The sequence below is a fragment of the Melozone crissalis genome, unplaced genomic scaffold, assembly GCF_028551555.1.
Source record: "Melozone crissalis strain CALT ecotype California unplaced genomic scaffold, PUWL_Pcris_2 ptg000005l_1, whole genome shotgun sequence".
Taxonomy (NCBI): Eukaryota; Metazoa; Chordata; class Aves; order Passeriformes; family Passerellidae; genus Melozone; species Melozone crissalis.
In genome coordinates this window covers 20962967-20978498 of record NW_026535783.1, presented here as the reverse complement: position 1 = coordinate 20978498, position 15532 = coordinate 20962967, and the positions used below count along the sequence as shown (strand labels likewise).

The following is a 15532-nucleotide window of genomic DNA, read 5'->3' as shown; positions in this document are numbered from 1 at the left end:
TTCTCACTGGGGCCTGGCACTTGGACTTTTGATGTCTGCTGAAGTTCAAACATTATGTAATATTAAGTAATTATTTATAGTAAGGATTGATTTTTTTCCCCGTATTTTTTTCCCTGTGATACACAGTATTTCTTTTTGTAATTACAGTCCACAGTGTTGTGCCCTCATGCTCGTCCTGCTGTATGGCACCTTGCAGTGACACATGTAAAACTTTAGGTATTAGTGCTACCCTTTTGTGGTTTGTACTCCCCAGGAAAAGTTGAACACAAATGAAATGTTTACAGCATCCAAGTCTTATCTGGTCTCATCTGTGTATGTTTATCCTCATATATCTATCTGTAGCTGGAAGGGATTGTGACAGTCTTAGAGTGATCCATCACTTTCCCCAGGAGCATGTTACTCTATAATGTCTAATTAGTGCTGAGCAAATTATTAGCAAAAGTAATCTATCCACCAGATTTAGCTTCTTTACCTGCTCAGGAAACATCTTAGACCAGGACTGTGATTTTCCACCTATTTATTGGTTATTCTGCCAACATGAACACTTTTTCCATGCTGTAAAATGTGGATAGATCACTCGAATTTTTGTAATGGATACATGCTTTTAGATGGATTTGCATGAATTGCTTCCAAAGGTCTGATATTATCTTTCGCCTCATTTCAGCATGATCAAACATTGTACAACAATGGGAGATCTCTCAACGTGAGATCTCTGCGGCAAAAGTAGACAGATGGCATCAGTGAAAGGATGTTTCTATGCAAGCCCTTCGTGCAAGACATCTCAGTGTATCTGGTGTATCCGGTGCACTCCCACCGTGAGGGAGTCCCGGAGGCCGGGCCTTGTCCCTCCTGAGCCCGCCTAGGCTCGGTCCTGCATCGCAACAAATTTTCCTTCTAACATGAGCGTAATTTGAGGTCGGCGAACCTGGAAAAGTCGAGGAGCAGGATTGCTTTTCTGACACTTAACCCGCCGTTCGACAGCGTGCGGCGACACCGCCGCACTCCGGGGTCACCGTCAGGGCTGCTCGGTGGCGCGGTGCCTCCCCCGTCTCGGCTCGGCTCGGCTCGGCTCGGCTCGGCTCGGCCCGGCCCGGCCCGGCCCGGCCCGGCCCGGCCCACCAGGGGCTCCACCCGAGCCGCTGCCTCCCCCGGCCCGCCCGGGGCTCCACGAATCCTGAAGCCTGCCCCGGGCGCCCCTCCACCCCGCCCCGCCCCGCCCCGCCCCGCTGCGCTGCGCTGCGCTGGCTGTCCGCCGGGGGCGGTGCCTGTGTCCCCGCCGCCGCGTCGGGCCGGGCGGGCGGGGCAGCAGGTGGCGCGGATGTCGCTTTGGAAAGGGGCGGGCGGCGGCGCAGGCGGATGCTGCGCTCGCTCCTCCTCCTCCGTCGTCGCCGCAGCCGCCGCCTCCTGCGCCTCCTCGTATCGCGGCGGTGGCGGGCAGGCTCCGGCCGCGGCCCCGCAGCTTCTCGACGAGGCGGCGCGGCCTCCGCTCCCTCCTTCCTTGCCTTGGTCGCTGCCCGGCCCCGGCGCAATGTCGGGCGGCGCGGCGAGCGTCCCTAAGCCCCTCCCGTCCTCCGGGCCCAAGTCGCTGCGGGAGATGCCGCATCCCCTGGCCACGTCCAGTAGCGAGGAGATGGGGCCGGCGCTCACCCCCAGCCCCGACCTGCTCCTGCCCCGCAGCATCGCCGACAAGGTATGTCCCGGGGGAAGGAGTTGCGGCATTTGAGGGGGCCTCTGGTGTTGAAGTAGAGCGGGGAGGACTCTGTGTGTGTGTTTCCCCGACACATCCCTTTTCCCGGCTTCGTCTCGCCCTGGGGAGATAAAGCCCTGGGCTCTGCTGACATCCATTGCAAGAGCACAGAGCAGCTCCGGGGGAAGAAGACATCGTGTACCTTGCTGCGGGGAACCGTCTGGGACACTGGTAGTTGCGCTGTGGGTTGCGAGAGGCAGGATTTTATTTACTGTGTTTCCTGTGGCTCATACTCTACAGATCGGTGTAAATTTTTCAGGCATTGCTGCAGCTCCTTTGCCGTCTCCTTCCTGTAGTCCTCACGGGGAAGGCTTTGAGCTGACATGGTTTCCTTATTATCAGCTTGTTTGTGATTGTCCTTTCCAGGCTGAATTCCTCCTCACTTCTTCCCAGCACTGGTATCAACACAGTGTTCTGCAGGAGTATCTGTGTTTGTTTTCCCTTCTCTAGCTCTGGCATATGTTCACAGGACATTAGCGAACTCTGTGAAGTGCCTTGCTCTTGGTAATAATTCGGTAGCGGCAGTACAGCACTGCTGATACATTAACTACCCTTGCAAGGACTTGTATCCCTGTAGACAAGTCTTCCTGAAATTTTTAAGGTAGGATTTCCTGAGAGCAAGTATTGCAAAGGATGATGTGGGTTTAAAAGCAGTTCTGGCACAGGTGGTTCGTGCATACAAGGTTTCACTGAGTGGTGGTGGCAAGAAGTACTTCTTCTATGGCTGTTGTCCTGGGGAATATGGAGCTGCTTCTAGCTAGGATGGACCCCTTAGGCTCCAAAAGCCTTGAGGCTGTCAGCAATATCTAGCCCAGTACCCTCCCATGCTACAGGAAAGTAAGTCAAGGTAGCCTGGCCTCTTCAGTATTTCACCATCTGCTGTGTGCAGCTGTGATGTAGGGATTCAGCACTTCTTCCTGCCCATGTAAGGAGTCCTCTTCTTGAACATTTGCCCACTGTTGCTCTAGTGAGAAGCAAGGTTTACCTTCTCTTCAAGAACTTAGGCCTTCATCTAACAAATGAGTCAATTTATGACCTGCGGAGAAAAGGGTGACTAAGGCAGGGGTAGAAATTGGGGGGGTTTTTGTCTGTGATAGTTGGTTTAATGATCTAACTAGGTTGATGTCTGGCAAACCTGTAGCAATAGAAATTGGCAGCTGCATTCACAAGTCTTGCCAGCTGAGAAGCTGCTGCTGTTGGCACAGTCCATCCACATTGCTATATAGCTGGTGAGAAGCAGTGTTATAAGGAGTATCTTTCATCCTATAATGTCTTTCCTTAGCTGTATTAAAGAACTTCTTTGCTTTGGAGTGCAAGCAAGCTTCTCTCTGCTTTACTGCTTTGAGGTTTTGAGAAGTGTATCAGTATTCCTGACAACCTGGGGGCAGAAATAACTCTAGCTTTAGGCTTTGGTCAGCTAACTTCTCATAAGTGGGAAAGTTCTTGCCCAGTTTTTCCATCAGCAATAGAAATGAAATCCACCTTCCTATACCCTGCATGTAGTACCATTTGGTTCTAGGCACTTGGCAGCATAGAAATCCTCTAAAAGGCAGAGCAAAATTGTCTGTGGTACGTGATGTTTAGACTTCAGTGCAGTTCTGTGCTTGACCTGGAAATGACACTAGGCTATGATCATTGCAGAATAAAGGCATATCTAGTAGGAAGAGAATATGGTATTTTTTTTCCTTCTAGCTGCATTAGCAGAAAAAGCCATATGTCTTATCCTGTTGATGGAAGGAGATCAACAGCTTTGCTGTGTATAGGATATCCCTTCTTCAGCTTAGTATTTCACACACTGGCAAGAAAAAAAATGTAGTAACTTCTTTCCCATCTCAGAAAAAAAGAAGTGTAAACAGGTATTCCAGCTTTAAGGCAATGCCTGCACTGTGTATTAAGTAGTATAGAGAGAGAGTAGGGTAAGTGGAGATAAGCAGATAAAACCATTTTTTGGGTGGTTTGTGTGTCTCAGTCTCAGAATCATGGAATAGTCTGAGTTGAAGGGAGCTCAAAGATGACCTAGTCTAACCTCTGTGCTGTGGACAGGGACACCTCACTACATCAGATTGCTCAGAGCTCCATCCAGTATGGCCTTGGACACTTCCAGTGTTAATCTTAAAAATCTTAATCTCCGATGATGGATTATTGTCTTTTAAGAGACTGGCTCATTAATCAACAAATCGTGCTGAGTAACTTCAATAGCTGAGTAACAAAGGAAGGTCAGCATTCAAGTCTGACTTAGGCTTAAAGCTCTGCATTAGTTATTTATTGATACTTTACTAGGAGCTGTTCTAATGTTCTGTCTGGTCTTTTTGGAGAATCTGGTGGAGATTGGTATTGCAGAAATTTTGGTCCATGTCTCCTGTCTCGAAGTGTCTTTGAGTCAGATTCTTTAAGAACAATATATTCAGACATGTAGTAGGATATCACTTTAGGAAGAGGGCTAGTGAAAATAGGTAGCCCATCACCATGAAGTGGATAATTTGCTTTTTCTGGTTTCCTTGTGTTTCCTCTGAGCAAATACTTCCTAAAATCTGCTGCAAGCTTCAAGTACCTAAGACTGAAATCCTCTGAGTGAAGAAAGTTCAAAAGTAGAGGGAGGTTTTCTGCCCAGAAAGTGCTTCAACTTTTATTGCCACTGATGTATAGCATAGAAGTGGCTGAACCTCTGCCATCACTGCTTTGTATTCTTTAAAGCATGCTTTTCTTACTTACTTTTTTTTTAATCCATTGAGAAAGAACACCACTTTATCTAAACTGAGTCAGAGAAACCTGGAGGACAGGAACACTTGCCTCTGTGTCTCCTTTTGGATTTTGATTTAAATATGGGAGTAATGTAGTATTTCAGATCCTGTGTAACTTTAATGTCCAGTAAACCTTAGGTTGCTGTTCAAGAGCAGTGGCTCATGCTACTAGAGCAGTAGGTCATTGGAAAGGGAAGGAAAGTCTTTTGTGCTGTTTACTGAGGCCATCTAAGTAGACTACTCTTAAGTTTTCTGAATCTTAGGAAGAGGGCTGCAGAACTTTTGTTATATGAAGTAGTGTCTTTATCCTGACTGACTTCTAATGGACAATAGTTTTAGAAACCAGGACACCTTTACTTTTGACAGTGTCTTATCTCTTAAATGAAAAGGACATTTTAGGCAAGCACTTGACTTTTACAGTCACGATGCAGGAGACATGAAACACTTGAGTTGTAGATTCTTGTTTCTGAAGCATTGATATATATCCTGGTTTGAGAGGAAGTGAGTTTTTTTGGGATACTGTGGACAAACCAATGGGTGCTCAGATTTGAATATTGGCACCTGGTGTGGCCACTGGGGACAAGGATATGCCTCTGAACACACAGGGGTTAAAAGCAGAGAACTCCCAGGAAAACTTTCTCTTGGTTCCGGTCAGGGAAAGGTTCAGCGCTCTGCCCGGCCCGGCTGCTGCGGCTGGGCCGGGGGGGAAGCCATGCGGCCGGGTGAGGTAGGCCTGGGCCCGGAGGATGGAACCACCCCCTCCCCAGGGGAGAGAGAGAGAGAGAGAGAGAGAGCGAGAGCCGGTGTCTGTGCCTGGGCCACCTTGAAATTTGATAGCCGGGCCGGCCGAAAAGAAGGAGAGGGATGCGGTGAGAAGGTGCCCGGCAAGGCAGCCGTGGGAGTTCTGGACAGGCAGAGACTGAGATTTTTAACCCTTTTCTTGGATGATGGAAACCTTGCAAATGTTAATCCTCCTGGAGCTGGATGAGAAGAGAGATAGAGATGAGATAAGAGGCCACGAGAGAAGTTGAGAAGAATCTTAGGTGAGAGGAGATGATGGAGTGGCCTTTGGCTGCACTTTTCTTGTATAGCCATGGACAGAACCATTTTTTTTCCGGTGACACAGAGACTGCATTTAGGGGGAGGCAATGGCTCGGAGCCAAGGGAGTGCAGTGATGTTATGTGAAGGAGTGCGTGAACAGAGACAACGGGTGAGGAGGGTGGTTGGTGCCCTCGATCTTCAGTGGAGGAGAAGATCTCTGTTCTTGAGACCCCTCGGCCCCAGGGGGTGAAATCTGGGGGGGGACAGGTGTCCCAAAGGTGAGACTGTGCTTTTTTTGGAACGGGACAAAGCACCCTTAAAAGGACCCTAGAAGCAGCTCTGGTCCATGTGCAGTGGTGAGAGCACTGGGCATGGAAGGAAGAGGTCACTATGGCAGATGTTCTCTGGGCAGTGCCACGAGCGACCTGGAAACACACGAGGTTTCAACAGTGTTTCCAGGGGAAGCCTATGGCACAAGAGGGACTCCTCTCCTCTTGATGAACTGAGAATTGATTATTTAAAGGGTGGTGATGGACCAAGAGTTGGTAATTTGGGGGATGGATGTATTGGAAATTTGGTGGGGGGAGGAGGGGTGTTTTTGGAAGGTTTTTATTCTTTCTGTGTGTTTATTTTTACATATCATTGTAGGTTAATAAAGTTTTCTCTTCTTTATTCTTAAGTTGGAGCCTGTCTCACTCTATTCCTGGTCACATCTCACAGCAGACACCAGGGAGAATGTATTTTCATGGGGGCACTGGTATTGTGCCAGCATCAAACCATGACAATATATTGGCCGTGTGCTCCTGTAAAGATCTTTCTGTTCCCCTGAAATCTAATTGCTTAAAATACTGTCTTGATGCCTGAGCATCTTTGAGTGAGTGAGTGTCTTTGAGTTTATTCTCCCTTCACCCTTGCTAGCTTTCAGATAAGGAGACAGCTAAAGCTGAACCTGAATGCTACCATGTTTCTTGTGTTGTGTGGTTTTTTTCCTTTTATTTGGTTGGGGTTTTTTTAACATGATGTGGGAGGAGAAACATGCAGAAGAAAACAATTTCTCAAGTTGCATGGCAGGTTAGTTGTAGAATTACCTGTGAAACTGAAGCCTTGCTGGTTTAGCTTTTGGAACACATAAAAGCTAATTAAGATCTAGTTTTTAGAGTAGATACACTGCTGAGGAGGGCAAGACATGAGGAAGTGCCTGAATTTCTCTCTGCCTTCTCTTTTTTAAAAAAGAAGGAAGTTCTGCTTGTGCATGAGCTCAAGTTTGTTACTTTCAATAGCAGGTCTGCTCTGTGCACCAGGACAGATGCTTTGACAATGAGGAGAAAAGGCAGTATTAATAGGTTACTGAGTTTAGAGCAGAGGTGAGGACTAGACAGTATTTTCCTCCATGAAGACTTGGATTCAGGCCCTCTGAGGCTATGCAGATTTAGTAGGCTGCTGCTAAGATTTGGAAGTGCCAGGCTGTGCAGAGTTAGAAAGGAAGTGTTCTGTATGGCTTAGTTCTGCTGCCGTCTAGCTGTGGTCCTTCTAGACTTGTATAATCTAAGAGTATCTTCCTAACATGGTGATGTTGGCTGTTCTTGCTGTGGTCTGCCTTGAGGCTGGCAGCTGTGTGATAAGAGTCCTGATTCACATCACTGGTTTCTTGCCAAGAACTCCAAAACATTTCATATCCCACCTGTCCTAGGACTTGGGCTCCCTTGTCGTTTTTCAGACCTTTCTGACTGCTGCTACTGTACTTGTGGCCAGCTACCTGTAACTTTCTCAGCTTTTATTCTTGGAAGCTCTGCCTACCTTGTTTTTGCCTCAGTTAACTCTATACAGCTGATGGGAGCTTCAAGGCTGTTTTACAGGCAGTATATCAAGCAGATACCAGAGCTGATGTGGAATACCAGGCTTGTGGTGGATGCATACCTTGAATTTGCTAGTTCATGGAGATGGATTCTAAAACTCCTAGTGCCAACTTCTGGTTACTAACTGAAAACTATTGTTTGCATACTCCTCTGTTTCCAAATTACCACTCTGGTGAATTCCTGGACTTCTTATTAGCACCTTATCAAATATACTCCAGTGTTTGCTGGAGTTGTTACATAGCGCTTACTCTGAAAGGGAGCCTGGCACTTCTCCAATTCCAAAAAATATACTGGGAGTTTGAAGCTCTACTTCCAGCCTCCTTGGTTGCTATTTTATGATTATTGCTCTTAACTTTATCCACCTACAGATGAAACCAGTTTGCAGTGTAATCTGAAAACTTAAAATAGCATGAGCTTCTACAAACTTCATTCTCTGACTAGATGAGAACTTAGACTGGCACCATGTATTGTTCTTAAAGGAAGCTGGAGGTAAATTCTCAGTTTTGGGAGAGACTGAAGACTGTAGAAAGTCAAACTGAAGTTGGTGAACTTGGGAAACAGTGTCAGTATCGATGGATTGATCTCTGCTCCTATCTATGGGATGCAAAAATGACAGTCACAGGGAAGTTGAGGCTAGAAGCCATTTCTGCATATTGTCTTGTCCAGCCTTTTGGCTCAGATAGGCCAGGCTGCCCAGGATGCTGTGAAGTTGTTTTTTGAACAGCTTTCTGGGCATCCTGTTCCTGCATCCTGTCACCCACAAAGTAAAATATCTTTTTCATGTGTAAGTGAAACCTCCAGTATTTATATTTTCACTAAAAAGAGTCTATTACTTCCTTCTGTACACAGTTCCATCAAATATTTATCCTTAATGATAAGATTCCCTGAGCTTTATTATCTCCAGGCTGTTTGCCTTCTTTGCCTTGAGGCTTGTTGTTGGCTCTTGGTCAACTTTTCCATCGCTGTCTGTGGGTTTTTTTTTTCATTCCCTGTGCCAAACTGCTTTTTGGTCGATCAGCCTCCAGCACACACTGCTGCATGGGGTTGCTCCTGGCAGGTGCATGACTTTGCGTTTCCTCTTACCAAATTTTTTTAGGCATCCCACAGCCCATTTCTTCAGCCTGTTGTGGTCTTCGTCAATGACAGCACAGACATCTGATCAAGGATTCTATACAGTTGTGTACTCTCAGTACACCTGCTGAGGATGTACCCTGTTCCATCATTTAGGTCCTTAATGATTACAGTTGCCTTCCCGTTTAGAAATGGGAAAGGGTACTTTCATGGTATCTTGCACCATAGGTGCTCTAGTACTGTTGTGAAACTCAGTGGTCTCCATGAAACAACTACAGCCAGTTTCTTGAGTTGAACTTCTTTTTGAACAAGATGAAGGATTGCTAGCAAGTCAGAACAAACACTTGAATCAGCATAACTATTTTAGTACCATTACTTTTTCAATCTCTCCTGGTAAAGCTAAACATAGCTTCTACTGTACAACAGTGTTATTACTTTGTGGTTCTTACTTCAGCTTAATGGAGGGAGGGGTGTATACTTTGAGGTTGAATTCAGTGTTGCACAGCTTTCATAATATTTTCAACAGGATTGCTTCATACATAATGAGATAGAGTATTGGAAACATATTCAGAGCATACATAGAGCAGCTTGGTTCTTCAGACAGGTTTCAGAAGGATGAGTCTTGGAGTAACTTGTCAGTCATGGTGGAAAAAGTTATGCTTGATGTTGAGAAGGAATCCTCAAACCTTAACTTACCCAAGTGCCTTAAATTTACCCAAGTAGCTGAATGTTTTCCAATTTATTCATGGATAGAAAGGGATAACCACTTTGATAACGAATTTCTCTTTTTACCATTGTATGGGGGCCTCCTCCTACTATCAGTGCCTCAGGAAGCTTGTCCCTGTAATTAATGGTGGGAGGGGCAGAGGATAAAGAACAAAGGTTTGCCATTGACACACCTATCTGGGAGACCTCATTTCCTAGATTTATGTGCAAATTGTTGTTCTGGTGTCTTCGAGCATAGTGGTGTATTCTTGTGGTATCTTAAACAGATGGTCTGGCTGTCACATGCTGCTCCAGCACTGAGCTGGGAGACTGCTCTCTGTAAAGTAGGTCAGGAGACAAGGCAGACAGCTCTTTTGGTGCAGTGGACTTAGTGCCACTGCAAGAAAATCTACTTGCCACACCTGAAATGCATATTTAAGATTGTAAATTGCATGTGCTTTAAGTCTGCGGAAGACTTTTTATAAGTCAATTTAAAATGTAATTTTATCTTGTGTATTTCTCAGAAATAACTTTGCTGAGGCTTGTTCTCTGCTGATCATGAGCAAGATCTTACCTGTTGTAAGATCTGTACTGACACTTTAAGTTGTGACTGAGTTGACTGCCTGAGTCTGGATTCCAGTGCATCTGAAATTTCCAAGATCTTGTGACTGGGAGAAACTGCTTGCATCATTAGGATATAATGGTGAAAAAAGGTCTGAATTCCACCATGGCAGCTATAACTGTGAAGTAAAATCTATGGAAAGTTACTCTTAATGAATCATTGAAAAACAAGGGGGAACAGTTTCTTTCCAGTTACTAAGAGCAATAACTGACTGCCAGGTAGCTACTAGCTACCAGTTGCTGTCAGTTCAATTACCAATTGAAGATGGAAAAAAACCTCTAGTAAGCTGTAATTATTTTAATGAGTTATCATTTCCATTGCCAGTCCAGCTTAAATGGCCTTCAAAAAGGGAGACACAGAGGGAACTACTGACTACTCAGCCTCACCTCAGGCCCTGGAAGGGTGATGGAACAATGAATTTTGGTAGCCGTCTTTATCCAAACAGGATGAAAAGGTGATCAGAAGTAGTCAGCGTGGATTCACTAAATCATTCTTGACCAACCTGATTGCTGGCTGTGAAGAAACAGATACCTGTTGGATGAGCAGTGGATGTTGTCTTCAGAAAGGCTTCCAGCACTGTCTCTTAAAACCTCCTCATAGGGAAGCTCAGGGAGAGTGGACTGGATGAGTGGACAGAGAGGTGGATTGAGAGCTGGCTGAACAGCAGATCCCAGAGTCATAATCAATGGCACATGCTCTATTTGGGGGCCTGTCCCTAGTGGTGTCTCCCACCAACAGTGGGCCCAGTCTTGTTTAATTTATCCATCAATGACTTGGATGAAGGGCAGAGGCCTCCTCAGCAATTTCACTGACAACACAGAGCTGGGAGCAGTGGCCGATAGCCCAGAGGGCTGTGCAGCCCTTCAGAGGGACCTCAGCAGCCTGGAGAGATGGGCACAGAGGAACCATCTGAAATTCAGCCAAGGCAAGTGCAGGGTCCTGCAGCTGGGGAGGAACAACCCCAGGCACCAGCACAGCCTGGGGGTGACCTGCTGGGAAGCAGCTCTGTGGAGAAGGAGCTGGGGGTCCCGGTGGACAACAAGCTCTCCATGAGGCAGCGGTGCCCTGGTGGCCAGGAAGGCCGGTGACATCCTGGGCTGCATCATGAAGAGCAGTGCCAGCAAGCTGAGGCAAGTGACCCTGCCCCTCTACTCAGCCCTGGAGAGGCCTCACCTGGAATGCTGTGTCCAGCTCTGGGCTCCTCAGTACAAGAAAGGCATGGAACTCTTCCAGCAGGTCTAGCAGAGGGCATCAAAGCAGATTAAGGGAATGGAGCATCTCTTAGTGAGGAAAGGCTGATGGACTTGGGGCTTTTCAGCCTTGAGAAGAGGCTGCTGAGAGAATCTCATCAATGCTGATGAGTATCTGAAGGGAGGGTGTCAAGAGGATAGACCAGGCTCCTCCCAGTGGTGCCAAGCCATGCGACAAAGACCAGTGAAGCAGACACATGCACAAGAAGTTCCAGCTGAATATGAGGAAGAGCTTTACTGTGCAAGAGGTGGAACATTGAACAGGCTGCTTATATAGATGTATTCTCACTAGAGATATCCAAGAACTGTCGGGGTGCAGTAATGTGCAACATGCTCTGGGTTAATGCTGCTTGAGCAGGGAGGCTGGGCCAGATGACCCAATGTGATTCCTTCCAACCTTACCTATTCTGTGATTCTGTGTTTTGACAGGTGAATTTTTGGGACAAATTCTACTTTATAAATTGGGTAGGTCAAGGGATGGAAAGAGATGTCATCTTCATCTGCAGGTGATGTTACAATGCCAAAACTGTTGATTCTCCACCAGATTTTCACTTAAATCAAGAGGTATTCATTAGAGTAAGCACTTAAGTGATGCTGGTTAGTGGAACTAGGTGAAATGGTTCTGAAAATTGAGACAATAATCCAAAGTTCATACAAGAGGCAAGGAAAGAGTTTAGCCAAGAGCTGTGATCAGTGTGGTCCAGAAAGCATAAATCCTGTTAGAGAGCATTATTGTCTTAGAGCCACATTCAGAGCTTCTACACTGTGACTTCTGTGAAGCGATACACAACAGGTGACATGGTACTTTGGAAGTGAAAGTGGTGGTGTCTATAACCCGTAAAGATGAGTTTCTCCTTTGTTGTCTTAGGTATCTTGTTTGAGGACAAGCATTGCACAAACGTATGGGAGCAAAGACATGGGAAAAATGTGTAGTACTCTGGTTTGCAGGAAAATGTAGAGAATGTAAAATGTAAACTTGCTTTTAGATCATGCCTCAAATTACAGAGACCTGTGAGAATGACAACCTCACTTCCTGTCTCGGGGTGATCAATAGTATTACTAGTGCAGTGATCTGTAGTGTTATTAGTAATGGGAGGCTTACAGCACTGAAGGACATGCTTTTGTCATGATTATCAATCTGTGCTTTGACTTCATGCTGAGTTTAAGTCTGAAAAAGCTCCCCTACCTTAAAGTTTCTCTTTTCTCACTTTTGCAGTAAGCTTGAATGATTCTGTGTGTTCCTTGAAAAGGGATCCTTTGCCGACAGGTGTTGCTCAGGGGCTGGGAAGGCTCCTCCCCATCACTGGTGCAGATGGTGTTAGCAGCAGGCGCTTTGAGCTAACTCTGTGGTGAAAGCAGTGGCATCTGGTAATGATAGACTACCCAGACGATAGAAGCTCATGATTTTCTGGGTGGAACCTTTGCTTTAGTTTTTTAGATGCCATAATAATGCAAATTGAGTAAAATTTTTGAATACTGACAAGATGAAATTGTGGGTTTTGGATTGTTGCCCAGAAAATCTGTGGACATCTTTAATCAATGCCCTTTATTATTGCAAGTGATCATCCTGACCTCTTCACAATTTGTATGATGACTCCCAGTGTGCTGACTAGCCTGCTTCTGGAGCAGTAGACTTCACTTGAAGCCATGTGTGCCTCTTACGTGCCTTTGTGGCTGTGATAAGCCTAGACTATTAACTAAAAGGTGTTTCTCTAGATGGATTAGTCTATAGATCTCAAGTTATTGTGGTTTGAGCTGGCCCAATGCCAGGCACCCACGAAAGCTGTTCGCTCACCATCTCCTGCCATAGCTGGGCTGTGGAGAGAAAGAAAATTAATGAAGGGTTCATGAATTGAGATAAGGACCAGGAGAAAACACTTCAAGGGAAAACCAGGCTCAACTTAAGTTACAAAGTGAATTTATGACTATAACAGAATCAGAGGAGGATAATCAGAAGAAAAATAAGCCCGTAAACACCTTTTTCCCCCTAGCCCCTCCCTCTTGCCCACTGACAGCACAGGGAGACAGGGCATGGGGGTTTTGGTCAGTTCGTCACTGAGATTTTCTTCAATTTCTCTGGGAGAGGAGTCCTTCCCCTCTCAGGCCGTGGGGTCCCTCCTATGGGGGACAGTTCTCCATGAACTTCTCCAGCATGGGTCCACTCTCACAGACAGCAGCCACACTGCGCCTGCTGCAGCATGAACTCCCCCCTTGGGCAGACGTCCTCCCAAAACTGCTGCAGCATGGGTCACTTTCCATGGGGTGAAGTCCTCCAAGGACAGGCTGCTCCAGCCCGGAACAAGGGCCCTCTCCACCAAGTCTCCTGCTGGATCACAGCCTCCTCCAGACATCCACCTGCTCTGGCATGGGCACCTTCCCCACGGGCTGTGGGTGGATCTCTGCATCCCCCATGGATCCCCATGGGCTGTGGGTGGATCTCTGCATCTCCCATGGATCCCTACATGCTGCAGGGGCACAACTGTTTCACCATGGTCTCACCACGGCCTGCAAGAGGAATCTTGGCACCTCCTCCCCCTCCTTCTGACCTTGGTGTCTCCATGTTGTTTCCTTCACGTGTTCTCACCTCCTTCTCTTCTCTGACTAGAAGCAAAAACCTGTGACTTTGTTTCGGTTTTCTTCTTAAATATGTTATCAGAGAGGTGTTACCAACTTCTCTAGTTTTGGCCAGCAGCATGTCCATCTTCAGAGCCATCAGGGTTCGGCTTTGCTGGACACTGTGGAAGCTTCCAGCAACTTCTCACAGAAGCCACCTCTGTGGCTCCCCGGCTACCAGAAACCAGGCTGTGCAAAACCAATACAAAAGTCTATCAGTCTCTATAGATAATTTTCTTATTGTGAAGAAATATTTTGTGATTGCTTTTCCTCAGTTTTTCTCCTCAAAGGAGCAACTAAAGTGGTCATGCTGTGTGGATTTTGGTTAGGGTTTGTTTGGTTTGGTTAGGTTAGGGTTGTTTGGTTAGGTTGTTTGGTTAGGTTGCTATGTTTGTTTGTTTGGTTAGGGTTGTGGTTTTTTTTTTTCCTTTCAACAGATAAGCACTTTGTTTATTTTATCCCTTTGAGAGCAAATGCCTTTCTACTGGAAAATGTCTTGTATATCAGCAAATGTGATAGAGGGATATCGCTTAAATTGCACCTGCATAAACTAACTCTGAGAGCTTCTCCAAGAGTACGCTCCTCCAGGTCTTCCACGGCATGAGATGTAAACATGAATTCTCCCCTCTAAGTATCTTAGCCTCTGGCCTCTGTTACTTGCACAGTGATACCTTGTCAGTCTGACCTGCTCTCACGAAATGTTCACTGGTCTGTGTCAGGAAAACTATTGCAAGTCATCTGAAACAGAGAGCACGAGGGAACCCCTATTGCAGTGTATGCATATTCTTTCTTGTTTAAATGAAGTAATCACCAGGATACTACAGTGCTTTCCAGCCTCTTATCTCTTTCTCTCCTGTTTCTTCTCTGTTTCTCCTCAGTCCTTTGCATCTGTTCACAATGAAAAAACCCAGCATATTACTGTTTGCTCTCAAAAGCCAAATGAACAGTTTGGTGACACTGAGTAGCTAGATAACATATGTAACTAAACCTGCTTCTAGAGAGTGGAGGGAAAACCCAAACTTCTGCATGATGTGTCTGCAGACCTTTAACACAAAACTGTATGTCTCTAGGAGAAGGCAGTTTAGTTTGGACAAGCTTAATAAACTGTTCCATCTGTAATCAGATATAAATCTAGTTTCTTGGATTGGGAATGATTCCTAGTCATATGCAGGATTCAAGTTTTCCAGCTCATGGTCTGAAATCCTGGCTGCTGCTTTGCTATTTAGAAGGTCAGCCCTCAGCTTCTGAAAGTGAAGCTTCAAACATAACACAGGGTTCCTTACCCTTGTTTGTTGACAAGGTGCTCTTTAACATGTTGAAATGGTTTGTGGTGTTTTTGTGCACACAACTGCAGAATCCCGTGTAACAAGTAATATTACTGGAACAAAAACCTTTCCTACAGACGTGGAGCTTAACAGAGCTAGAGGTCATAAATTCCATTATTTTCTGAATGTTTCTAAGGACGTGTAGCTTCTCCCATTTGTGGAGGCCTTTGAGCTCTGAAGATAGACTTGAATTGGTGCCTCTTGCCTACTACTGAAAACCATAGAAGGACAAAAAAAACCTCTAGCTCTTTTAAAGGAGCATCCAAGTTCTGCCTAAATCTTAAACTCTCCTGCTTTCCATCAGGTCATAAGCACTTTTATACTACTTTCTGCAGCTGAAACACAACTGAACTAATCATGCTGCACAGTTGCCAGCCTGGCAGTTTGCTTAGGAAGACAGATTCAGCCTTCTGCAAGAACTCAGGTGCTCTAAAAACAGATGTAAAAGCTAGCCTTGTATCTGAAACTTCTTGTTTTCGGCTCCTGTGGATGAGCTACCTCTTGATATTTACCACTGTAAGGAAGCTATGGTAATCCTGCAGTTATTCCTTGCACTTTAT

General features: G+C 45.9%; 1 protein-coding gene across 1 annotated transcript in view; it reads left to right on the top strand.

Annotated features, from left to right (window-relative positions):
* Nucleotides 1-1428: 1428 nt before the first annotated feature.
* SNX30 (sorting nexin family member 30) overlaps nt 1429-15532 on the top strand; it is a 49178-nt gene continuing 35074 nt past the window's right edge. The window contains exon 1 of the mRNA XM_054286196.1: nt 1429-1690. Coding sequence (XP_054142171.1) covers nt 1529-1690 — 162 coding nt within the window. The 5' untranslated portion in view covers nt 1429-1528. The remainder of the gene's footprint in view (nt 1691-15532) is intronic.